This window comes from Herpailurus yagouaroundi, unplaced genomic scaffold (assembly GCF_014898765.1).
Source record: "Herpailurus yagouaroundi ecotype Mexico unplaced genomic scaffold, PumYag 29, whole genome shotgun sequence".
Classification (NCBI taxonomy): Eukaryota; Metazoa; Chordata; class Mammalia; order Carnivora; family Felidae; genus Herpailurus; species Herpailurus yagouaroundi.
In genome coordinates, this window is record NW_024412377.1 from 107,939,919 (window position 1) to 107,967,434 (window position 27,516).

General features: G+C 36.5%; 1 protein-coding gene across 2 annotated transcripts in view; it reads right to left on the reverse strand.

Annotated features, from left to right (window-relative positions):
* CWC27 (CWC27 spliceosome associated cyclophilin) overlaps positions 1-27,516 on the reverse strand; it is a 193,198-nt gene that overhangs the window by 28,326 nt on the left and 137,356 nt on the right. For both annotated transcript variants that reach the window (XR_005783736.1, XM_040452126.1), the window contains exons 12-13: positions 5,652-5,761; positions 1,518-1,621 (exon numbers count right to left, since the gene is read on the reverse strand). Coding sequence is in view for 1 of the 2 variants with exons in the window: in XM_040452126.1 (XP_040308060.1) it covers positions 1,518-1,621; positions 5,652-5,761 (214 nt within the window). In the remaining variant the exon portion in view is untranslated. The remainder of the gene's footprint in view (positions 1-1,517; positions 1,622-5,651; positions 5,762-27,516) is intronic.

The following is a 27,516-nucleotide window of genomic DNA, read 5'->3' on the forward strand; positions in this document are numbered from 1 at the left end:
TTGATGAGTTAAGTGTAAATGAATCAGAAACACATGGATCATGTTTCCTTAAAAAATGCATATGGATTCAAAAATAAGGGGAAGAGGACTTGGCAAAACATTTTTTTTGTGTGGTGGCTGAACCCAAAACATTTGAAAGATATTTTGAGACATTCAGGGAATCCAAAATAAAACTAAACCTGTCCAGTCATATAAAAAAACAGAAAATTCTTCTATGTAATGTGCATTTATCTCTAAGGGTCAGTCAACACTCACTGAGCCTTCACCTTTGGCACACAACTGTGGGAGGAGCCAGCTTCTGCCTTTAAGCCACTTTGAATTTAAGTATAAATAAGTACATATAAGTAATAGAAACCAATTAAAAGAGTCTCAGGGTTAAAAAAGTACATAACCTAGATCGTACAGAAATTATATTTTGAGAAATATATAAGCATTTCAGGGTCCTAGGGGAGGTAGGATTCATTCCATTCAAATCATCATCCCCTCAGTCCTTTTGATTAAAGTTGTATATAGTTGCAGAATCCTACTTGCTTAAATGTTTTCTTAATAAGTGTTTTTATGTCTTTTTAAGTGTGTGTCCCAGCCCTCTTTCCTCCACCCTCTAGATTTGTGAGTGCTCAACAAATCTTGCTGACTGGTTTCCTGGAGGATGGGAGTGTTGAGCAGTTTTGAAATAGGAGAGAGATGCCGTCTGGCAGAGAGGAGTGAGGCTATGATTCTGGGTTGGGGTAATGGCACATGTGACAGTTCAGAGGCTCCAGAGGGTGAGTCATATGTGGGGGGTGACCCTTTGGCTTGCTTGCAGTAATGTGCTTGAGCCAGGGTGTAGTGGGAGGTGAGGGCAGTTAGGTGTGGGGAGTCCTAATATACTACATGTGAAGTCAACTGGAGGACAGAGGAGTGTGATAAGGGAAAGCACAATTCTTATTCCTTTTTTTTTTTTTTCCTTTTTGCCAGTATAGGATAAAGTGTTAAGCACAGGACATGTACAAGTCATTAATTCCTTTATTTCTTATCAGTGTCTTAAAAAGCTGAAAAACAGCCAAAGAAAAAATAAGTTGACTGTGTATGATTGCTAGGATCCTGTAGGTCATAAATTTTAAGAGGAACTTAGTAGGATTATGAAATGTATTACTGAGTCCTAAAATGTTTGTGGGAAAGTGTAAAAAATAAATGATTTAGAATCTTTTGAGGCTGCTTTCTAGCTGTTTAATGTGAATCTTATCTTTTCTACAATATTAGAAAGTTATTTAGGACAGGGAGAGTGTCATATATGTCTTGTATATTTTCCACTGGCTAGCACAATACTGGGAACACACCAAGCACTCAATAAATGCTTATGGAAGTGAAATGAAGTCAAAAGATGCTGAGGCTCTATAATGGTGAAGGTGTGATTAAAGGTGAAGTCTGGGGGTGAGGGGAGAAAACGACATAGTGGAAATGTCCTAATATCCTAATAGTACCTCTGCTCTGAGCCTATTTGTTCATGGTTAATACAGAGAAATCAAAGCCCTTACCATCCTTCATCATCTTCTACTTCTGCTTCAGAAATGTCATTTTCAGGAGTTTCAGCAATTGCTTGAGTGAGTTTAGATTTAAACTGGTTCAGCAGCGCCAGGGTCTGAAATAATGATTACATGGCTAAGTTTTCTGATAAGGATAAATATAATTTTAGAAGAGACACTGAAATTTGGTAGAAAAAATTTGAAACACTAAGACTTAGATGAATTTTTAATTTTGAAGGAAAATAACAAAACTCAAGTAGTGATTATTCTATGAACCTCGACAATGCCCTGTTTACATTTGCACTGACATTTTCCCTCAGGTATATGTGACAGTTTCTGATTTGGGGAACATAAGTTTGCTTATATAGAAGACACTTAAGCTTTAAAATGCATGCTTGTTAATGACTAATTTTTAAGGTCCACAAGACAAGGAGCTACTTCACTAAAATATGAGAAATCACAAAATAAAACACCAATAACAAATAGTATTTGTCATTGAACAAATTTCCAAGAATGTAAAAATATCAATGGCAAGGAAGGTAAAATGAATAAACACATTAACTGGTGGAAGATGGGTAAATTGGAGTGATATTTTAAAAAGCTATTTAAATTTGTCAAAACTTTAAGGTGATCATTCCCTTTGACTCATCACTTCAATCCTGGGAATACATGAAGAAAAATAGTATGAAACCGAAAATGGCTTATGGAAAAGATGTACACTGCAGCCATATCCCTACAAATGGAAAAATGAAAACATGTTAATATCTATCAGTAATGAACTAGATATATTTTGTAAAAAGTAATGAATATAGTATTACATTGTTAAAAAGTATATACAAGAGCATTACATTCCGTTGTTAAAGATAGTGGGACGTAAATACCATGTTCAGTAGATTTTTAAGAAAAGGGCATGATTTCTGTGGTTCTTGTTTGTCTCCCATGTCCTTCGCGGGTAACAAACAACAAGTGTCTATAGTTTTGTAATTAATACTCAGCTTACCTCAGAACATGAGTAGAGAACAAAAGCTGGAAAAAATATTTTTATTCTACAGTTTAAAAAAGTAAATACTTGTGAAATGGGGTGAAGTACTACCTGTCCAAAAAAATCAAATGACTAATTAAGAGACTAGCACATTGAATTCAGTATTAAAATACTCATATTTCACAAGGAAACAGAGGTATGATAGTTCAGTATGTGAATAACAAGTACAATACGGCATCACAATAAATTGCTAGGCTCTGTAATTTATCTAAGAAATACCACTAAGACCACAGTTCATGGAAAAATTAAGAAGGTTTTGGTGGTCTAGAACTGAAGCTCAATAAAGACAGATGGTACAAGAAACAAAGGCAGTTACTGCTAGAAATGATAGTGAAAGTGCCTTATATACTTTATAAGTTCTGGAAATGTTAATGCCCACATGCACAACAGATGAAAATATACACATTACCATAGCGTCCACTTGGAAATGAGACAAGTTTTGGGGGAAACACTAAATTCCTACAGAATATCCTCACGGGCATTCAGAGGGCTCCTAGTGCATTGGGGTTAGGTATTTTGTCTGTTTTCAGAGTAGTAATTAAAAGATTAAGCTCTTCAAACAGTGTTAACAAAAAAAGAAGGCATCCCTTGTTTTTAAAACTTATTTGTTAAAAAACCCTTTTGCTTACAAACTTTTCTTATATTTGCTTTATAATAAGGAAAAGTTTAATTTAGAAATATTAGAAAATAAGGAGAAGCAGAACAAAATTATCTATTATTCCATCACTCAGAATAACAATTTTTGACATTTTGGTATATATCCTTCAAGGCTTTTTAGGTGTTTTTTATTTTTGTGTATGTGTATGAGCTTATATATCTATATATATGTTATATAAAATATATCTCTAAAAATGTATTTCTGTGTCTATAGCTTAAAAGTAAACCCCATTAATTTTTTTAATGGTGGACCTTTGTACACTTGGAAATGTCTTTTCCAAAAACGTAAAGAAAAATGAAAACAAAGGAGACTTCTTAGTGGAATGAAATTTAAAAGCTTCCTAGAAAATTATGCTAGACCTAGATCTTTTTCCTTGAGTTTTGAAAGTGGCAAGGCAGTCTGTTTTTAGGGCCAATTAATGTGCTACTGGCATTTGCTCAAAGAAAGAGGACTGTAACAAAACATCCTCTTGGCCTTTCTTAGCTTCTCCTATATTTGTGATTGAACTTTTTCTAGCTGCGTTCTAAAGGCAGAAGACACTAGGCAGTAAAGCAAACGTCACAAAAATAATGGGGCACAACATATGGTGAAGAAGATAGGATTTGCATAGGGGCATTTCTGTTCAGCATCTCTAGGGGAGTGGGTCTTCTGAAGGAGTGAATGGCTAACTACTTACAGCATGGCTCTTCAACACAGTGAGAGTCTTCCTAGTAGGAGGAAACTGTTTTGAAGAGGTCCTGCCTTGGCAAACTTCATGCATGCATACCTACACAGAAGAGTCTCTTCAACTGGTCTCTACACCTCTAGTCCTGCTCTGGGTCCAGTATAGTCTCTATACCACAGCCAGATTGGAGGAATCTTCCCAAAGTGCAAATGAGATTATGTCATCTCCTTCTTTCAATGGCTCCCCTCTGCCCTTAGGGTAAATATAAATTTCTAAGTATAGCTCAAAAGTGCCTTGCATGAGTTGGTTTCTGCTTCCCTCTCCAGCATCATCTTTCTTTTAGTTTGGTATAGTCCATATTTAACATCTTTTATAGTTCTTTGCAAAGAGATCCAACATTTCTTATATACTCTTCCTTTGTCTGGCCACCTGTCTCCTATTCAACTTTCAAAGTTCAACTGACCAATCATTTTCTCAGGGAGGCCTTCCTAGATTCTTAGTCCATGTTTACTCCTACTGTTACACATTTACATAGTTCTCTATACTTAACCTGTCAGAATGCTCACCTTCTTTTATTGGCATTACTTGTTTAACTGGCTCTTTTCCCTAACAGCTCCAAGAGGACAGGGATGTGTCCACCTTGTTTAACACCGAATACAGTGATTAGTACATGGTAGGTTCTAAATAATTATTTGCTAGGAGGCAAAAAAGAAGAACGAATAAGAATGAAAAAATGATCCCTAGGGTATCTCTGGTAGTAAATTGACTGTAGTTGCTATTCAAAGGGCTTTGGACTCCATGAAATCAAGTTAATAATGTACTTTTTCTTAATTTCATTTGATGTGTCATTTCTTTTGAAAATTGCTCAAATTAGTTTTCTATAATTACAATTTCCTATACCTGATTTCTTACTGAACTTTCCCTATGGTTATTTTCATGGTAAGTACTGATGTATGATCCTTCTTTACCAGTAATTAGGTGCAATTTATAATATAGTCCCTGATTATATTAAGTTATTCAAATTATTCAAATACACTTGGGCTTTTTAATTTACTTTTATTTTGCCTATTTTATTTATACACCTAAAATAGCTTGTTCTCAAATATATATATATACACACCAAAAACCATTTATTTTTGGTGCTGCCATATATAGCCATATATATATATACATGTATATGTATATGTGTATATGTATATATATGTACATACACACACACACACACACATATGTATATGTGGCAGCACCAAAAATAATGGTTTTTGCCTTCACCCTAGCTTTTCAATATGAAGGGTTGCTGGAGATTTATTTCGATTGCTAAGTGTTATATGGTGTGTACAATTGACTTTCAAATTGTTGAAATAGTTTTTTCTTATTTCTAACAATCTTATTCTTAAAGATTCAGAAATTACTTACAATAAGCAGAGTTCTGCAATATTATTTACAGGCAGTGTACAACTTCAAGCAGAGTTGGCTAGTCAGCGTGTAAGATACTGTGCTAGAAGAGATCTCTTCATCATTTAATATGTGGTTTTGCAAGATTCCTATGCTTGATATGGGAGCACAAGGTTGAAACCTGAAAGTTTTAGGCTTTTTCCTGTAATGTCTGGAAAGAACATGAATGGCCAAGGTCCTTGTCATCCCACCCTATACGAATATATCCTTTTTCATTTTTAAGAGGTAGTGCTTTCCCAATGTACAATCAAATTAGGCTCCATTAGCAGCACTTAAAGACAATTAAAAGGCAATGAATTACATATGGATTTTGGTTTGTGACATTACCTGGTCTTCCCGGGAAGTTCCCTTCTTTGCCTGTTGCTTCCTCAGAGCTTCATACTTTTGCTTTTCTCTTCTGTATTCTGCAACAGCACCGTCAGGAGCAGTTTCTTCTTCTGAAGAATAATAGAATGTTCTTAGAATAAATAGTAAAAACGCTGGGTGGTTTCATATTAACATTTATGCTTATTACAGAAGATGAGGTCAAAACCTGGGATTGGTTCTCACCCATTTAAAAATCAAACCAATAAATGCCACCAGCTCCACAACTATTACCTACACTAGAAAGTGACTGGTGTTAATTTATCAACCAATTTTATAAACATCTTCATTATATATTGTACTATTGTAGTTCTCACTTGTTTGACTATAAATTAGCTATCTCACTTTAAAAATAATTAAGATTTTCCTAAAATCAGCAATTCCATTTTACATTATTCTCCTGCCTTATATAATCTTCCAGTATTGGTTGATTTTCCAATTACCTACCACTTTTGTTCCCCAGTTAAAACAACAATAACAACAACAAATACACAAGTTCAATTTGATGTCATCATAAAAAATTAATATATCTAGCAAATAACTCAGGACAGTAATCAGAAGCAGATAAAAATAATTGTTACTAAGTTAGAAATTAGAAAACCAATTTATAGATTTGATCCTGCAATAATTCCCTATGAAGATTAGTTAACATCTGGGTTTACAAAACAGAGTTTTGCCTAAAAAAAAATTTTTTTTCTTTTACATTAACTTACATTCACACAAATTAATGAAAATTTGTGACTTAAAACAAACACTCAACAACCTATCTCTTATTATTTTTGGATGGTAAACCAAGAGGAGCTGATGTAATCAAGAATGCAAGTAATCTTTCTACTTAAATCTTGGTTTGCTGCTTGCTTTTTTGTTATAGAGTTTTAAGAATGTTATTAACATGCAGTGTATTAACAATTAGCTATTTTGTTCAAGAGATTTTTTCTTTTTTTTTTTTTGACTATATCAACATACTTTTATTTCACATCTTTTAAAAAAATAATTTATTTTATTTACTTATTTATTTTTATTTTTTATTTTTAACATTTATTTATTATTGAGAGACAGAGAGACAGAGCATGAGCATGGGAGGGGCAGAGAGAGGAGACACAGAATCTGAAGGGGGCTCCAGGCTCCGAGCTGTCAGCATAGAGCCTGATGCGGGACTTGAACTCACAAACCAAGCAAGATCATGACCTGAGCCGAAGTCAGACGCCCAATTGACCGAGCCACCCAGGCTCCCCATTTTTTTAAATAATTTATTGTCAAGTTAGCGAACATAGAGTGTATATACAGTATAGTCTTGGCTTCAGGAATAGATACCCATGGTTCATCACTTACATGCAACACCCAGTGCTCATCCCAACAAGTGCCTTGCTCAGTGCTCATCACCCGTTTTCCCTGTCCCTCCCCAACCCTCCACCCCCATCAGCTCTCAGTTTGTTTTACAGAGAACAAATTTAAGAGTCTCTTATGGTTTGCTTCCCTCTCTGTAACTTATTTTTCCTTCCCTTCTCCTATGGTATTCTGTTAAGTTTCTCAAATTCCACATGTGAGTGATAACAGGATAACTGTCTTTTTCTGACTGACTTATTTCACTTAGGATAATACACTCCAGTTCCATCCATGTTGTTGCAAACAGCAAGATTTCATTCTTTCTTTACCACCGAGTGGTATTCCATTGTGTGTGTGTGTGTGTGTGTGTGTGTGTGTGTGTGTGTGTACACACATCTTCTTTATCCATTCATCCGTTGATGGACATTTGGATTTTTTCCATAATTTGGCTATTGTTCATACCACTGCTATAAACATTGGGGTACATGTGCCCCTATGAATCAGTACTCTTGTGTCCTTTGGATAAATTACTAGTAGTGCTATTGCTGGGTTGTAGAGTAATTCTATTTTTAATTTTTTGAGGAACTTCCACAATGTTTTCCAGAGTGGCTCCACCAGTTTGCATTTCCACCAACAGTGCAAGAGGGTTCCCCTTTCTCCACATCCTCACCAACATCGGTTGTTTCCTGAGTTGTTAATTTTACCCACTCTGACTGGTATGAGGTGGTATCTCAAAGTGGTTTTGATTTGTATTTCCCTTATGATTACACTATTGAGCATCTTTTCATGTGTCTGTTGGTCATCTGGATGTCTTTGGAAAAGTGTCTACTCATATCTTCTGCCCATTTCTTCACTGGATAATTTGTTTTCCAGGTGTTGAGTTCGTTAAGTTCTTTGTAGATTTTTGATACTAACTCTTTATCTGATATGTCATTTGCAAACATCTTCTCCCATTCTGTTGGTTGCCTTTTAGTTTTGTTGATTGTTTCCTTAGCTGTGCAGAAGCTTTTTACCTTGATGAAGTCCCAATAGTTCATTTTTGCTTTTATTTCCCTTGTCTTCGAAGACATGTAAGAAGATGCTGTGGGCAAGATCAAAGAAGTTGTTGCCTGTTTTCTAGGATTTTGATGGTTTCTGTGTTACATTTAGGTCTTTATCTATATTGAATTTATTTTTGTGTATGGTGTAAGAAAGTGGTCCAGTTTCATTTTTCTGCATGTCACTGTCCAGTTTTCCTATCCATTTGATAAAGAGACTGTCTTTTTTCCATTGGATACTTTTTCCTGCTTTGTCAAAGATCAGTTGGCCATACATTTGTAGGTCCATTTCTGGTTTCTCTGTTCTATTCCATTGGTCTATGTGTCTCTTTTTGTGCCAATACCATACTGTCTTGATGATTACAGCTTTGTAATAGAGTGTGAAGTCCAGGATTGTGATGCCTCCAGGTTTGGTTTTCATTTTCAATATTACTTTGGCTATTCAGGGTCTTTTGTGGTTCCATACAAATTTTAGGATCATTTGTTCTAGCTCTGTGAAGAATGCTGGTACTATTTTTATTGGGATTGCATTGGATGTATAGATTGCTTTGGGTAGTATCAACATTTTAACAATATTTGTTCTTCTCTTCCCTGAGCATGAAATGTTCTTGCATTCGTTTGTGTCTTCTTTTTTTTTTTTTTTTTTTTTTTTATAATTTTTTTTTTTCAACATTTATTTATTTTTGGGACAGAGAGAGATAGAGCATGAACGGGGGAGGAGCAGAGAGAGAGGGAGACACAGAATCGGAAATAGGCTCCAGGCTCTGAGCCATCAGCCCAGAGCCCGACGCGGGGCTCGAACTCCCGGACCGCGAGATCGTGACCTGGCTGAAGTCGGACGCCTAACCGACTGCGCCACCCAGGCGCCCCCGTTTGTGTCTTCTTTAATTTCTTTCATAAGCTTTCTCTAGTTTTCAGTGTACAGATTTTCTACCTATTTGGTTAGGTATATTCCTAGGTATTTTATGATTCTTGGTACAATTTTAAATGGGATCTATTCCTTGATAATCTCTTTTTGTTGCTTCATTATTGGTGTATAGAAATACAACTGATAAGAGATTTTCTAACACAATAACATTTGCTGCACAAACCCAACTGTGTGAAAAATCTGGTCAACTCTTATATTTCCTAACTGACTATATCACATTACTATAAAGTACTTCTCTTTATAATATGATCAACTATGAATAATCACAGAACGTTAATTTTTCATTTTGATTTGCCAGTGGTATACTCTGAATAATTTCCTTAGTTTTATATTTCAGTTCACTAATTCTTTGTCTGGTTGTATCTAAGACATAAACTGTTTTAAGTTTTTAGTTTTAAGACATAAACTGAGCCATTGATTTTAATAATTATATATGTATTTTTTAGATATTCTATTTTGTTCTTCAAATTCACCTGCTCTTTTGATAGCCTTAGTATTTTCTTTTTTTAAGTTTATTTATGTATTTTGAGAGAGAGAGAGAGAGTGAGCACGTGAGCAGGGGAGGGGCAGAGAGAGAGAAGGAGAGAGAGAATCCCAAGCAGGTTTTGTGCTGTCAGCATGGAGCCCAACGTGGGGCTCGATTTCATGAACCATGAGATCATGACCTGAGCCGAAATCCAGAGTCAGACACTTAACCGACTAAGTAACCCAAGAGCCCCAGTGATAGCCTTAGTCTTTTATTATGATATTTCATGATTTAAAAATCTCTTTTAATTATTTAAAATACACTTGTTATATTGTATCTTTCAGATTCTTCTTGGGTATCTTTCTGTTATGTCTTCTTTCTCTCTTCTTAGGCTTATCATTTCTCTCTGTGTTTTCTAATTTTTGATTGTGAGTTTATCTTGAGCTAGAGCTTCATCTCCATCATGCTCCATAGGAATCCTAGGCACCGCAGGATTGTGTAAGAATTTCTACAGAGAACTTTCACATTTGTTTCTACCAGGCAATTTAGGGGTTCCATTGGTCTGAAGTCATTCTTTTTTAAATTAATTTCTTGGCTTAGGATTCCTGTACCATATAGCTAGTGTGTACTCAAACTTTGTAGCCATGCCTGGTAGAGGTTTAGAGTTTTGATTTTTTGTGAGACTCCTCCCAAAGGTAGCTCTGAAAAATGATAAGCTTCATTGTGGCCTTCCTGACCAGGTGGACAGTTTTTCTAGTTCCCATTTCTCTTGACCCAAGGCCACATTGCTGTCCATGTCTTAGATAAAAACCCCACTTTCTAGCTAGTAGAGCCTACATCTGGTTCCAATATGCCCCTGAGCAACTACAGTATCAGCTTGCCCACTTAATGCTCTGGTTACACCTCCCCTTTGTTTCTAGTACCCAGAGCTTTTCTTTTTTTCTTATCTTCTCTCTCTCTGTTTCAAGCTTAGCTAAGTATTTAAATTGGGCTTGATCATATTTTATCCAGTGTTTCTATATATTTGAAGAAGAAGGAAGTTCTGTGCTCAGTCCATGTTGCCAGAACAGGAAGTAGCACATTCATTTCTCATGTGCTTGAATCCCCCTGAATAAACAAAAATTGAATAAGTGACTGGATGATTTTAGTGACATAAAACTGGCTAATAAAATACATGAGGAGTTTGAAAAATTTAGTTTCTCTAAGTACAGACTGTTCTTTTACTTTTCTTATAAATCTCAATATACAGTGGATGATAAGTCATAAATAATAATGACATAGTATGATGACTATTTGTCATTAACTGAAATTTCTACAAAACATGCTGAAAAATAGGAATAAAGAATAGTGGGGAAAAAGAACATTTACTAAAGGCTATAGTTAGGCACCATGCTAAGATGCTTTGATTATGAAGTGTCTATAAACCATATGAGGAAACAGGAATTAGAATATGGTAAAGCTGGGATTTGAGCCCAGGTATGATACGAAAGGCCAACGCTGTGCCCTACTGAGTTCAATTAAAACTTCAATCTGGAGGGGCGCCTGGGTGGCGCAGTCGGTTAAGCGTCCGACTTCAGCCAGGTCACGATCTCGCGGTCTGTGAGTTCGAGTCCCGCGTCGGGCTCTGGGCTGATGGCTCAGAGCCTGGAGCCTGTTTCCGATTCTGTGTCTCCCTCTCTCTCTGCCCCTCGCCCGTTCATGCTCTGTCTCTCTCTGTCCCAAAAATAAATAAACGTTGAAAAAAAAAAAAAAAAAAAAACTTCAATCTGGAAAACAAAATTTTCCTAAGTGTCTCTAACATGGTGGGCATTCTGAGAAATGCTATAAAAGATATTTAAAACATAAATGATAACAAGCTTTTCATTCTATAATGTAATGGAAAAGGTAAAATGAACGTAAGATAAAACATAAAAAATTCACGTAAGATAGGTGAAATAGTTAAGAAATCAAGTTACTGATTTTTAGTATCAAATTGCTGATTCCTTAGAGGGCTTAAAGCTTACCTATGTTGTAGTGTTAGAATAAAATATCTTTGCTGTCTCTGAGATAAAACTAGGTAATATACATGAAACGTTTTGGTGAGGAGAGTGTCCAACATCACGGTAACCATCAGTTTAGTACTGGAGCATCAGTTTACTAGAGCACCAGAGCTGGAAGTTGCTTTGAGGATCTTCTCATCTAACTTCTCCCTTTATAGGTGAGGTAACCAATGTTAATGTAAGTGAAGTTACGCAGCCAGTCTCCCAGGGAGATCAGCAGCAGAGCCTGGGCTAAAACTTGTGTTCTGACTCTTAGTGAAGGTGATGATCTAAGTTAAGTACTGTACTTCAGTTCCTGCATGTTATAAAGAATGCCTCTAAGCCTTCCCCTGAGGGCTAGTCAGAAACTTAATCCTTGCTCCACTTGAATCTCTTTTGTGAAACCTTTTTGTTCTGAACATAAAGGAATGGTGACTAGTCAGTCAACTGCGGTTACTTAGCTGAAGAACCAGTGGTATCCATCTACAAATCTCTTTTTATAGATAGATAAAGAGCTCATTCCATCCCCTGTCTCAGGACTAGAGCTCAAGGAGCTAACAGCTCCAAGTAGCTGTACATTCATTCATTTTAAAAAAAGCTTATCAAATGATCAGAAACAGTGTCAGAAACTGTTAGTGAGGCTGCTTATAAATTATTTTAAATATATCTGGATCTGGTACTTCAAGAAAATTTTTGAAAAATTCCCATAATAAATGAAAACTTTTATACAAATAAAGGTAATATATTACTGCTAATAGTAAACAGCATTTGGAAACAAAAGGGGGTAGACTTTAATGGATATAGAATATATCAATGCTGGTGATACCTAGTTGTATCTCATCATAGTTCCTGAAAGCTAAAAAATATGTTTTTTAATCAAATTTTATATATACCCATTCTTAAATTAATTCTAGGAAATGTAACAGACTTGAATATAGCTAACATTTTAAGTACACGCTATGTGCCAGATACCAGTACCTGAATTACTTGGTTAATCCTAATAACCGACCCAATGAAGGAGGCATACTGTTAGCCTTATTTTGCTGATAAGGAAACTAAGGTAGTAAGAGGTTAAATAACTTATGTAAGGGACTATAAACATGAGAATATAAACCCATGTAGTCTGGCTCTAAATGACAAGTTCTTAACCAGCTTGGTTATTTCTTCTTCATGTTTGACGTACAAGAAAACATAGAAAATACTCCAATTTGACACAAAAAGGCATCAGGTCACCAGTTGGATGTGTCCGATGAAATAAAATCCTGCCAAAAAAAGGTTCTAAATTCCTCTCAGACCATAATAAATGGGAAGTACAGTCTGCCAAACAGTGGGTTTATGTAAATAATTTCCACCTAAGAAGAATCCTTTATGGCTTTTTCTTGATAATCCTTAATTAATCATATTTTCCCCTCATTTCAGCCTTCGAACAATTTAAACACTATATCATAACCGCTTCTTTTTCTGTATTGCCCCTTGGCTACAAACACACATGGCAGGAATTGTCCCCTTTTTGGAGTCTAGCATATGTCTCGCATAAAGCGTGGACTCAATAAATAGTAGCTGAATGGACAAATGAACAATTTGATCCTCTTTAGGCCTTAAGTTCCCAGTGTCCCTAGTTGCCTTATTGCTCTTGCATGACGGAATGGCTCCCTGAGGGGTTTGTAGTGTGTTTAGGACCCCTAGCATACAAATACTTTTTCAATAGATAGTTGTTGAACTAAGTTGAGTTACAGATAAATAATTTCTCACATGTATTAAACAGACATTAAGAGGAGTACAAGTCAACTTTAAGGTAGTTACCTCTGACTAAGGTCCCTGAACACTGAGTTTTCTGTGTTAAGAGTTGTACCCATTCACTGAAGCTTTACCATCTGCTTGAGGAGCTACTGGGGATGAACTGTATATCCTGCCCCCAGCCAGAATGCCTATTTTTTGGTTTGTTTTATTAGGAAAATCCATTATGAAAAGGACAGTAATGGGGGTATTCTGTGACATTAAGGTGAGGGCCTACATATAGTATATTTTTTATTATCACTTTTCATAATTATAATCCATAGTACTTATTGAATGACAAGAGGTTAGATTTGTACTAATTATGTTTTAAAGATAATTAAAGGTTACTTAGATGATGTCTTTGAAAAGTGAATAAGAAGAAAAGTGGTCTCTCTTCCAATGAAACTACCCAAATGAAAATTATTCAGAATTAAGAAATTATTTAATAGAGGGAGGGTGCACATTTACAAAGATTAGACAGAATTTAGGGGAAGACTAGCTAAAAGTCTAGTGTCTTTCTGTACTGTGAGCTAAAATAAAAAATTTATGATTTATTCATTTTATTTAACTACTTTTTATTTTCAGCATATTTTTTGTGTTACAAATTGAACAATACTGGCTCCATCTGGTGGTCAAAATAAGCCTATAGTTTCATAAAGATAAGTCAAAGTGGTTGAATAATTCAGGGACATCACCTGAAGTATCCTTGAACACCGAACACTGACATATGCTTCAACACTGAACAGTGATTAAATGGAATTCAGTCTCCATTTAGATGAAGTTTTTATTTTTCTTTCCCTGTTGTTCATCCTAATTTCAATGCTTCATGTTATTTTAGGCTTAAAATAATCCTCAAAATAAAGTAATACACAATATTTTCTAGTAGCTGTGTTTTTCTACTAGCTGATTCGAGAAATGTGAAGGTAACAAGTTATAATCCAATTAAATTAATCCAGATTTTCAAACTGTATTCCATTCTGGAATATAAATACAAAAACGCTGATTTTCAGCCTGCATTTTCCATTAAACATTTCTTTTTTTAATGTTTATTTATTTGTTTTGAGAGAGAGGACAAGCATGTATGGGGGAGGAACAGAGAGAAAGGGAGAGAGAGAATCCCACATAGGCTCCCTGCTGTCAGTGCAGAGTTTGATGTGGGGCTCAATCTCACAAATGGTGAGATCATGACCTGAGCTGAAAGCAAGAGTCAGAGGCTCAACTGAGCCACCCAGGCACCCCCGCTCCATTAAACATTTCTAACAGGGGTAGCCTATGAATAAATGGAAGTTCATATCTAGCGGTTCTGTATACTTATAGTCTACTGGCTACGTAATCTTGATTTTTTTTGAAAGAGAGTGAGAGTGCAAGCAGGGAAGGAGCAGAGGGAGAGAGAAATCTTGAGCAGACTCCACTCCCAGCACAGAGCACAACTTGGGGTTCAGTCTCACAACTGTGAGATCATGACCTGACCGAAATCAAGACTCAGATGCTTAACCGAATGAGTGACCCAAGCACCCCTACTAAATCTTAATTTTTAAATTCAGTACAAAAGGAATATGTCTAGTATCACAACACAAAATATTAGTACTATGAAGTTTTTAGGCAGCAATAACCAGCTCCTTTACAGATGAAAAAACTGAGGTTCAGAGAGGTCAAATGATTGTGTTAAGCTTGGAATATCAGAAACCAGATTTTCTGATCACTCAATGTTGTTTCCTCTCTCTCTATACTACTATGTGTACTTTCTTTTTGGAATGTGTAATCACCACAGACGTATTTCATTATAATCTAATAGTCACTTTGAAATTATATACCTTTACACTACAGTGTGACCATTTATAAAATGGCATGAATCTCCAATATAGATTTAATTCTCTAATTAGGAGTCTTTTGGTTTTGGTTTAGTTTTTTAGAAACAGAGAGTGTGAGCAGGGGAGAGGAGGAGAGGGAGAATCCCAACCAGGCTCCATGCTCAGCACAGACCCCAACATGGGGCTTGATCCCACAACCTTGGGACTCATGACCAGAGCTGAAATCAAGAGTCAGATGCTCAACTGACTAAGCCACTCAGGCACCCCTCTAATTAGGAGTCTTCTTAATTTTAATTTTTGTTATTTTACCTTAAGATATTAGAATCTTTAGGGGCACCTGGGTGGCTCAGTTGGTTGAGCCTCCAACTTTGGCTCAGGTCATGATCTCACAGTTCCTGAGTTCGAGCCCCGCATCAGGCTCTGCTGACAGCTCAGAGCCTGGAGCCTGCTTTGAGTTCTGTGTCTCCCTTTCTCTCTGCCCCTCTCCTGCTCACACTCTATCTCTCTCCATCTCTCAAAAAGAAATAAACTTTAAAAAAATTAAAAAAAAAGATATTAGAATTTTTTTTAACGTTTATTTGTTTTTGAGAGAGAGAGACAGAGCACGAGCTGGGGAAGGGCAGAGAGAGAGAGAGGGAGACACAGAATCCAAAGCAGGCTCCAGGCTCTGAGCTGTCAGCACAGACCCCGGTGTGGGGCTTGAACCCATGATCTGTGAGATCATGACCCTGAGCCGAAGTCGGAAGCTTAACTGACTGAGCTACCCAGTGCCCCAAGAAATTCGAATCTTTAAAATTAAATTAAGTTTTTAAAAGTTTATTTATTTATTTTGAGAGAGAAAGAGAGAGTGTGAGTGGGAAAGGGGCAGAGAGGAAGAGAGGGAGACTATCAAGCTGGCTCGACACTCTGTACTGAGCCCCACATGGGCTGAGAGATCATGAGACCATGAAATCATGACCTGAACTGAAATCAAGAGTTGGTCACGTAACCAACTGGGCCACCCAGGTACCGAAGATATTAGAAAATTTTGAAAACTTGTTTTAATGCCCCAGTGCTATCCAAATACAAAATTTTACCTTTTATTTCCCTAAGTGTATTGCTTTGTTGAGTTTTTAAAAAAAATTTTGTTTAATGTTTACTTATTTTTGAGACACAGAGAGACACAGCATGAATGGGGGAGGGGCAGAGAGAGGGAGACAAAAAATCCAAAGCAGTCAGGGTCCAGGCTCTGAACTGTCAGCACAGAGCACAATGTGGGGTTCAAACTTATGAACAGAGACATCATGACCTGAGCAGAGTTGGACGCTTAACCGACTCATCCATCCAGGTGGCCTTGCTTTGTTGAGTTTATAATTCAAATAGCAGTCATGTTGGTAATAACTTACATAATAACACATAAATTAGTTACCACAAAATATTAAACTAAAAATCAATTCAAATGAATTAAATGAACTTATCTAACAAATTAAGAGGTGAAGAGAGCTCTTACCAGTAAAGACAGGTTCTGAACACTAAAACATGAAATTGTGAGCTTAATTGTCTTATCTTCTACTAATACTTCTTTTTTTATTACACAGACTCTATCTGATAAGCTTTTTATCTGATGTTTCTCCATTTTTCTTAATAATGATCACAAAAAACAATTATAAAATGATTACTGAGAATTACTGAGGGACACGAAAGGCTTTTCTTCTGGGGGTTCCAGCTTTCCACCCGTCAGCTCTAGTCTGTTGTTTCTGTTAAAATTTACCTCATTCTTCCTCAGCTGGACCCCAGTACTAGCACAAAGATTGATTGATTTTTGTCCCCAGGTCTCTCAACAGAGCACACTTTGTACATCTCCAGATGGTGTGACCCACAATTCTTGCATTTTGATGGCCATTTTGATAATATCCCTACGTTGCACTGTCATTCTGGATATGGAAACTACAAATTTTATACTCTTTGTTGTAGCAAGAAGAAAAAAAAATACAGAAGTCTTCAAGATAAAAAGATTTCATGAAACCAGTCAGGGAGGATACTAAAGAAAGCACTGCTATCTACAGTTGCCCAAGGCTGTGATTACCCCTAGCAAATTAAACACTGCAGAATATCTACATTTCTAATAACACTTAAAGGGGGGTTCTATTGTTTTGTAGTAAATTCATGAGGTACTTTTCCCCGAGTAGTTACAAGAGTTTACAGACCAGTTCAAAATAATCCTTAAATACTTGCATGTGTGGTTCGGCATGGGATTTTTTTTATCCCCTATGTGACTAAGGAAACTGAAGCAATAAAATGACCTCTAAAATACAAGTTAGGACCACTGCTACTAGCACTCCTACCACTTTTGAGGCCCTAGCATGTCTGAGATATAAGGCTAAAAAATCTGAGCCTGCTTTCTCACTTAATTCTGGAACAACAGAAGAGATATTATCATCTCTATTTTATGCTTGAGGAAACAGAGGTTCAGAGAGGTTAAGTATCTTGCCCAAGGTTATATGGCTAATAAATGATAGACCAAGGATTTGAAATCAGAGCTGTCAGACTTCAAAGCCCATTGCTGTTTTTATTCTATTACACGGCGAGCAGTTATGGGAAAGGAGGGGAGCACTAGTGCCTATGGGAGTGAGTGAATCATAGACGGTTCCTGACATTAAGGAGCTCATAGGCTGGAAAAGGGATAAGATATATCTTTAACCGTGTGGTGGTACAAATGACATAAGAGAGGTCCTGATAAAGTACTTATGCAATTCATGCAGGGATGACAGAGGGAAAGTTGAGAGGAGGAAGTGGCAGCATAACTGGGCCTTGTAGGAGAAATAAGATTTAGCCACAGCAGGTAGAAGAGACATCACTACCAAAGCAGGAAGGCAACGTAGTGCAGGATGCACAAGAGGATGAGGAAAAATGTTCTCTGAAAGTGAAGAACGGGGGAATAAGATGAGAATAAGGAAAATAAGATAAAAATCTGATCATGCACATACTTTTTTTTGGTAAGCAATAGAGCAGCCATAATACATATCTTGCAGGTCTATATTGAAAGGAAATCATTTACAAGTATTTATGAGCCTTTTGTAAAAGTAAATGAAGTGGGTTGAACACCCTGGATTGGTATGTTGTTTGAACTCATTTCTTAAAAAAAAAAAAAAAAAAATTAAAGAGTATTTTCTTATTATGATACTAGTTTGAGTTAGTTGATAAAACAGAGGATAGAGTTCCAAGTTTCCTCATGCCTACACTTCTGTTAATGAAAACAATGCCCGCCTCAGTAGTTCAGTGAACAAGAGGACAAAAGCAAATAAGTAAGAGAGAGACAGAGAGAGACTGACTCCCAAAATCTCGTTGGGATTTTCCCCTAATTAGTTTAGGAAGGAACTCTGAAAAATACCCTGATAAAATTACTTTTCTATATCTATCAGAATATTCTAATTTAAATGTGAAAAATGTGCAATTACTTAAAAGCACCATGCCCAGTTGTTTCTGGCTGCACTTTTTACCTGTAATTCTGAATTTGCTAAAGAATAAGCACTATCTAGGATACCTGTCTGGCTCAGTTGGTGGATCACATGACTCTTGATCTCAGGGTTGTGAGTTTGAGCTCCATGTTGGGTGTAGAGACTACTTAAAAAAAAATAAAATCTTAAAAAAAAAAGAAAAAGAAGAAGCACTACCTGCTGGCATACTGGTAGGATGGTAAATGTTCTGCCACTCTTATCATCTATCTGTAGAACACTTGTACAAATAAGGTTTTCCGAAAATGTGCCAGTCAGTATTCTAAGTGCCCCGTCTCAGCCGTTTTGAACCTGCCTACACCACATTCTCTACTATTGGTACACTAATTCTAGCTCAGATTTCACCCCTCTTCCTCAATCCTCATCTTAAATGTTATCTCTAACAAGCTAAATTTTGAGATGAGGTGAGGGAAGGACAAAGGTCATCACGTTATACTTCATCTGAAGTAGACCTGTGTTCAGATATGCTTTCTGGAACTTGAGGCTGGAGTGTGAGTTGGATGGGGGGGTCACCTTTCTCAGTCTTACTGGTAATGCTGTGAACTGTAAGCCAGCCCTCAGCTGAGCCAGTTGATTCTGGCTTCCAGCTAACAGGTCATTTTGCTTGTGGCTTATTTTATTTTTTAAGGAAACAATGAATTGCAGTTGTAGAGTGGAAAGAATATTGGACAGAAGTTCTGACTCCTCAAATTGTTTCATTTAGGATGAGTATTAAATGTTTTTTAATGCTTAGGCTTCTTCATTTGCAAAATGAGAAGTATAATACTTGTTCAATCTACTTCTAAGGACTGTTACAGAACTAAATGTAATGAGGCATGTGACAAGACTTTGTAAACTGGTCATGTTCTACAAATATGAGGTATTATTATTTGGCCCTGAAAATAGGGCACCATATTTTATGTCTGTAAGCTACTTTATAGCTATGGCTCCCTTCAAAAGATTAAATCTCATTTGAAGAAGCAAGGAGTAGATATAATAGTTTTCACGTTATTAGCCTATTTGTTTTTGTTTTTTAACGTTTATTTATTTTAAGAGAGAGAGAGAGAGAGACAGACAGAAAGACAGAGTGCGAGCAGGGGAGGGGCAGAAAGAGAGAGGGAGACACAGAATCCGAAGCAGGCTTCAGGCTCTGAGCTTTCAGCACACAGCCCGACACGGGGCTCAAACCCACAAACTGTGAGATCATGACCGGCGAAGTCGGATGCTTAACCAACTGAGCCACCCACGCGCCTCATTAACATATTTATTTGAATAACAAATATTTCTGTATATTAAATCATATTTTCAAAGCACCAGTAATATTTACAGTTGGAAGAAATGTGTAAAATCCTTTTGTGAAGCAAATTATCAAAACAATTGAGTTATATTTCCATAAATTTAGATGTTCAAATGTACCATTCTTATCATGAGGCTTACCTATAATTTTGAATTTGCTGAAGAATAAGCACTATCTGGGGTGTCTGTCTGGCTCAGTTGGTGGAGCATGCGACTCTTGACCTTGGGGTTGTGAGTCTGAGCCCCACGTTGGGTGTAGCGATTACTTAAAAAAAATAAAATCTTAAAAAAGAAAAAAAGAAGAAGCACCATCTGCTGGCATACTGGTAGGATGAAACATGGAACACTTGTACAAATAGGGCTCTCCATGTGCCAGTGAGTATGCTAAGTGCTTTATGCAGAATAACTCATTTAAATACAACAGGGAAGGAACTGCCCCTGGAAAGTCCTAACCTTCTGAAAAAAGCTGAAGTTTGGAAAAGTATATGATGAATGAATACCTGTGAGCTCCGGCTGACATGAGTACCAGAAGCAGACCCAAGAATGTGAGTTCCTAGAGGGCAGGAACTTTTTTTTTTTCACCATTTTATGTCTAGAGAATTTGAACAGTGTCCGTAAATTTTCAGAGTCTTGAAAGAGATTATTTAAATGAGTTAATTAAGATATTTTTTAAAAAGGAAGACGATTTTTGAGAGTGAAGTGGATTTCTAGAGAAAATAATTGGAAGAGAGAGTGGGGAGAAAGTAGGGACAAAGCAGGGTAGTCTGAATAACTGGCCTTCCTTGTCCCGAACCTTGAAAAGCTGCAGTCATCAAGTGCCACCTTAGCCTTAATGTCTCCCAACATTGCTTTTTCTAAGTAATATTTATTTATTTATTTATTAGTTTGTTTATTTATTCATTGAGAGAGAGAGAGAGAGAGAAAGAGTGCACGAGTGGGGTGGGGAAGAGGGGCAGAAAGAGAGGGAGAGAATTTTAAGCAGGCTCCACGCCCAGCACAGAGCCCTACACAGATCTCACGACTGTGAGATCATGACCCAAGCTGAAGTCAAGAGTCAGACACTTAACTAACTGAGCCACCCAGGCACGCCTAAACATTTCTTATGTGGTACTGGCAGCCAAAACATGATCAGGAAACAATAGAAATACATTAAGATGATATATTAACTAAAGTTAGTCTCTGAACTCTATATTACAAAAACACATGTGCTAGGGAAAAGAAAAAAAATTATTTTTTAAAGTGCCTGAGCTTTGAAATGGCATTAATTAATCTTTTAATAAAGAAGGATTATTTGGCTTATTTGTCTTATTAATTTCATAAGCTAAAATCGTTACACTAAAGCAATCTTATATTTTTTTTTCTTGGTGAAGTGAAAAATTTCTCACCCTCTTATTTTGGATTAGAACATAATTAGAGACACATTCTCACTGATTAATTTTTTAAAAAAACCTTTGGCTTAGTCACAAAACAAAGCCAACACATTGAATGGACTGGGTTCAATATTTTGAGTTAGCAACTTCACATTCTATTCTCAGCTTCGTCACTCACTGGAGTGAAGGCTTGAGTTGGCTTCACAAATGCTTTGTCTTTATTTTCTTAGATGGTAAATTCAGTGTTAATTACTATTTCCTTAAAGGCATTTAAGGTAGTGAATTAATTAGTATGATACACTGTTAAACTATCCAAAACAGTAAAAGTATGAATAATAGAAAAATAAGCAAGCCAACCTTGAGAAATATTTCTGAGAAACTGAGTTGACTGGATTCTATCCCAGTAGTCTGCCTAGCATCTTCACAAGATACCACAGACCAGCAAAGTCCTTGGCTGTGGTAGAGTAAATACTGCAACCATTTTCTCTTCAACTACAATCAAATCAGTAAGAAAAAACACAATTATTCTTCTATATATGCCTCATATGGCAACTTATCATGGTGTGGAATAAAGTGTAAGGGACTTCTCCGTGGGTTTTAAGGAAGGGAGAGTACAGAGGATTTATTTTTGATGTTGTTTTTGTATCACTGACTCAAGCCAGTCTCCTCACGTCACAGTAATACTGCAACTAAGATATTAAAAAAACAAACAAACAAAAACACAGAAAAAAGTGGTGAAAAGGAAACTGATGCTAATTCTTGGTTGGCTTTATCTGAAAGGAGACCAAAGTGTAAGGTTGATTCTAGAGGGGAAATATAGTAATACAGTGTCTAATATACACTGCCAAATAATAACAATAAAAATATAGGCTTACATAGTATAATAAAACTTTTATTCTTTCTTAGGTGTTCCAAGAGTAAATAGATGTTTTGTCGGTAAGCCTAAATGGTTATAGTAAAGGGAGAGGGTAAAAATGGCTGCATGAAAAATTCCATATCCTTCCCACTCTCTGTTCCACACTTAAAACTTGCAAGATAAGAAAAGGTGCCATGCTTTCTTTTATCTCCATGCATTTGCATGCACTGTATCCTCTGTCTGGAATGCATTCATTCAACTAACTTACTCACCTGAACCAGTAGCTTCAAAATTTGTAAAAGTAAGAGGTTTCTAGTGTACAAAATGACCCACTTGAGAGGTGACAAGAAACTGTTAGAATGCTATTTTATCTATCTATCTATCTATCTATCTCTAATGGTAATACATTTATTTTCTTTATCTATTTATTTTTAAAGTAAGCTTTATGCCCAGCATGGGGCTTGAACTCATGACCCTGAGATCAAGAGGCTCTACCAACAGGCACCCCAAGAATGCTATTTGTATTAAACTATTATTTTTTGTGTATGTTATATATAGTAAGTATAATGTTCAGTAATCTCTACAAATGAGTCATAAATACACTTAAAATTTATTTTATAACCCAAATGTCCATCAGTTGACAAAGAGATAAACAACATGTGGTATAGCTATAAAAGGGAATATCATTTATCCATAATGGGGAATGAAGTATTTGATACATCCTACAACACACAAGAACACTGAAAATATGCTAAGTGAAAGAAGCCAATCACATTCATATGAAATGTCTATAACATAGAAATCTATAGAGGCATAAAGGAGATTAGTGGTTACCCAGGACTGGGGGAGGGAAGGCAGAGTCTATAGCAGGAGACAGTAAAGGGTACAGTGTCTCCTTCTGAGATAATGAAAATGTTCTAAAATTGACTGTGCTGATAGTTGAAGATACCTAATGAATATAGCAAAAGTCATTGAATCACATACTTTAAATGGGTGAATTGTACAGTATGTGAACTCTATCTAAATAGAACTCTTAAAAATAAAATAAAATAAAGAAAAAACTTTATGGTGTCAGTGCAATAAAACATTTTTGGAGACCAATGGTCTAAATAACTGATGAGTCTACTTGGGTTTGTGAATCTAGAGGTAATGCTGCCCTCTAGATTTAATTGCCTTGCTTTTGCTCCCTCAAACCTTCAGGAGAATATATACCATGTTGTATTTTTTTTTTTATGTTTTTATTTATTTTTGAGACAGAAAGAGAGCATGGGCAGGGGAGAGGCAGAGAGAGAGGGAGACGCAGAATCTGAAGCAGGCTCCAGGCTCTGAGCTGTCAGCACAGAGCCCAAAGCAGGGCTCGAATTCACAGTCTGCGAGATCATGACCTGAGCTGAAGTCAGACGCTTAACCGACTGAGCCACCCAGGCGCCCAACCATGTTGTATTAATGACTGGTAGGTTGTCTCTTTCACCTGCTAAATTAGAAACCTTGTATCCTCATCATGGACTAAATCCACATCATGGACTAAATAATTTTCAGGCGGCTTAAGCAATTAAAAATAAAAGTAAAAAAATAAAATAAATCCAGGAAGATATAGGTGAATTTTGAAAGCATCTTGACCTGATATCCGGGGAGCTTCAGAAAGTACTGACACCTGGGTTTCACTTCCTGAGCGTTGGAATTTCCAGATGATTCTAATGTACAGAAAAGCTTGGGAACCACTGGTCTAGTGATGAAGGAGTGATCAGAAAAGCCATTTTAGAGAAAGGACCTTAAACGGCAACTTGAATACTGAGGCAATATTCATCACATACAGAAGGCATTCCAGGAAGTTGTGACAGCGAGAGCTGAGGTGGGAAATAGCTGAGGTGAGCTTGGTGTGTGGAAAGGTTTAGCCTATATGGAGCATACAGTCCATGAGAGATGAGACTGGTGTGGCAGGCAAAGTTTAGCCACGTTGGGCCTTGTATGGCATGCAAAGGATTTCATCCTGTAGGAAATGAGATGCCATTAAATAATTTTATGAAGGGGATTGACACATGATCAAGTTTGTGTTTAAGAAAAGCCACACACAATGTATTCGCAGGATCTGAGATTAGCGACAGAGATCTGTTGGCAGCCTGTTAGCAGGTTGTTAAAATAGCCCAACAGAAAAATTGTGGCTAAAATGGTCACGGTAGGTCATGAGACACAGGCTAGAAACCTGTAGGAAAGGGGGTGGAGTTTGTAAGAAAAATGTACAGAGAACAGATTTGTTTTGAGGATACTGTAGTCTTTTCACATCTAAATCTAATTCCATTCACTCAGAAAAATATGCAAACACTAATCCGTCATTGACACATGATGAATGATGTTTTTTCTAAAAATACATCTAGGTATCTACACAATAAAACAGTATCCAAAATAATTTTCCAAGGTCTTGGATTTCACATTCATTTTAGGAAGTCTTAGGAAATTTTTTATTTTCTAAGTAAGATAATAAATTTTCCTCAGGTTGTAATTTCTACATTTCCCAAGGTTCTTAAAAAAAAATTACATTTGAAAGAAAAACTAAAAAACACCAACTAAATAAAATTAAAGCTCTTTTGTAAGGTACTATGAGCTCTGAAGATTTGATAAGTCTTCCCAATCAGAAAGGTCCTTGACTACATTAAAGCTAGTGGTTTTCCAGGTGGAACTGTTTCCTGATCCTGTTTCTTCAGAAGTGTGTACTATTCATGCTTTCTGACATATAGATTATTTCCTCTGTGGAATCAAGGTTCTATAATCTATTGAACTCTTGGTAGAGAAATTAAGATGTTACAGGAGTGTGCCCCTTCCCTGTAATCAGACTCTGACTATAGCAGTTCTCATTGCTCTGAACATCTCTAAATCTTACAGTTCATCTGCACACCAAAATTCAAGTAAGTACTTGAAATACTGTCTATTAATCATGAATACTGTTTAAATGACTATTAGTTATTAATACAGTTTCACTATTAAATAACTCTTTCACATGAATTAGCCTTGTTCTATGTAGCAGAGGCTGGCTACTTGAGAACTAGGGAAAAACATTCTGTAGGCTTTTGGGGGGCTTATTGAGCACAATGCTATTAGACATTTATTCAAACCCAGTGGTTTTTTGTTTTTTTTAACTCTTTGGACAGTGACATATTATAGGAAATACATTTTCTTATTAACTGGACACACATATATGTTTGGTATACAGCTATATACAAAACTATATATAAGGTTAAAACAGATGAAACTACTGACATTCTATTTTGTTTAATTACAAAGATGGGCAATTTTATATTGTTCAACAAAATATAATGAAAAAATTCAAAATCTCATAAAACAATACTTATCCTAACTACATGATTCACTCTTCTGTTTTCTGGTCTCTGCCATTTCATTAAATAAAAAATGTTGATTAAGATACACTACTGATTTTTATCCACCAGTGAATTAATGGCTACAATTGGAAAAACTCTGCTCTAACCTTGACCCTATAGCCTAGACTAACAGGTAAAGGGATTCTGAGAGGTTCACAGGAGACCACCAAGGTAAAGATGAAACAAGAAATGAAGATGGTGCGACTGCCTGGAAACTGCACTTAGCAGAATTGGCGAGGATCATACTAACTGGGGAGAATTCAGAGATTGAAGATTTTGACTAAATCTTTTCTGATTTGGCACAACTAAAGTGATCACATAACAAAGAATTTGATTCAACATGGTTGGCTGGTAGTGTTCAGAATGAGGGTTACCCCTTGGGGCACAGTGATATTTTTGTTGTTGTTTATAGGTGATTCTGATGTTGGAGAACCACTCTCCTAATGTTGGGTAGAGGAGTGGTTCTTAAGGTGTGTCCCTGGACCTAAAGCATTAGCATCACCTGGGAGCTTATGAGAAATGCAAATTATTGGACCCTACCCCACACCTACCAATTCTGAAACTCTGGGGTTGAGGCCTATCAGTCACAATGATATAATGCTCTATCCAAAAAACTTTGCATGTAATGCCAGTTTTCTTTCCACAGAGAGGGTAAGTCCATAGGGAATATTTCTGTCTGACACTTCTTTTCTTGCTTGCTAGAAGATCGTTATCATGCTGCATGAACTGAAACTTCCCATGCTGTGTAACATTTTCTAAAAAGTGAAGCTTATCCAGTTCTGTTAATAACTAGTGAAATAATACAGATGATAACAGATTGCAGGCAGACTGCTTATATTCTGATGAGGCTTTTAGCATATTAAAAATGATGTTGATATAAAGATCTTGTACTTATGGTTAATTATTACCCATTTTGTCAATGAAAACCAGAAAACATGAGTTCTTAGCCACATGATTCAATTATTATCAGACAGATGCTGATACACACATGGGCAGTTGTTACCATCAGCACTGAGGTACAGCCAAATTAGACTAGACTTCAAGCAAGTGGGCACACAGGCTAACATGGAAGCAGTAAGAATGCTATTAGTTTGCTCATTGGTACTTGAATCGTGTGCATGCACACTGCCCCCTCTCATCCTCTGTGTTACCAGCAGCTTTATCTGATGGAACAGTGTTGACAGAACTTGAACTGGTGCCAGCCCTAGTGATGAGGAACAAGGTGGAACAGTTGCTGGCTGGAGGGAATGTTTCCTTTTTAGGAAGTAGCAGTAAGATGATATATAGAAACATGGCTGGAATGGAACTATCACAAGTTGTTGATAAAAGAAATGTTTTTAGTTTTTAGAAAACAAAGGATCAAAAGAAAGTAAAATAAGTGACTGATGTATAAAAAAAGGTACTCAAACAAGATGTAAAATATAAATCTAAAGGAAATACCAAGTGGCCGCATAGATATGCATACTAACAGCTAAACTGAGTTCTAGTTGATGCAAGCTTAGGCTTGGTCCTTTACATCAGCAGATTAAGCATGAGGAGAACAGTAAAGACAAGAATGGTTAAGTCCTAGTCATCTGAGAGGCCTGACTTCTCACCATGTCAACCAAAAACCACAGACAATTTATGATGTCCATATAAAAATCAGATGGAAAAGAAATTGCTTGTCTGAGTGCAGGAAAGAAGTAAAACTTGAGACAGGTAACTTTTATAACTGAAAAAGCTAATAAGGATAAATGGAAATACTAGTTTCATTAATAAATATCTTTCCTAAACTCAGCATAGATGCATTCATAGTAAAGTCCCAGACCAATATAATCCAAGGTCTTGTATTTGCTCCATCTTCTAACCTCGTGGTAGAGCATAAGGGCAGCCACTGCATCTTCCTCACTGAATAGGGAACCTGAATGTCCATCATTCCATTCTCCACAAGTTTTGTGAACCTGAACGTCTGTTTATCCACAATGCAATAACAAATAATAACCTTGATATTCACCAAAAGAAGCCACAGAATCCAGAAGTCTATTTTGAAATGTCAGAGAGGGGGGCACCTCGGTGGCTCAGTTGGTTAAACGTACGACTCTTGCTTTTGGTTCAGGTC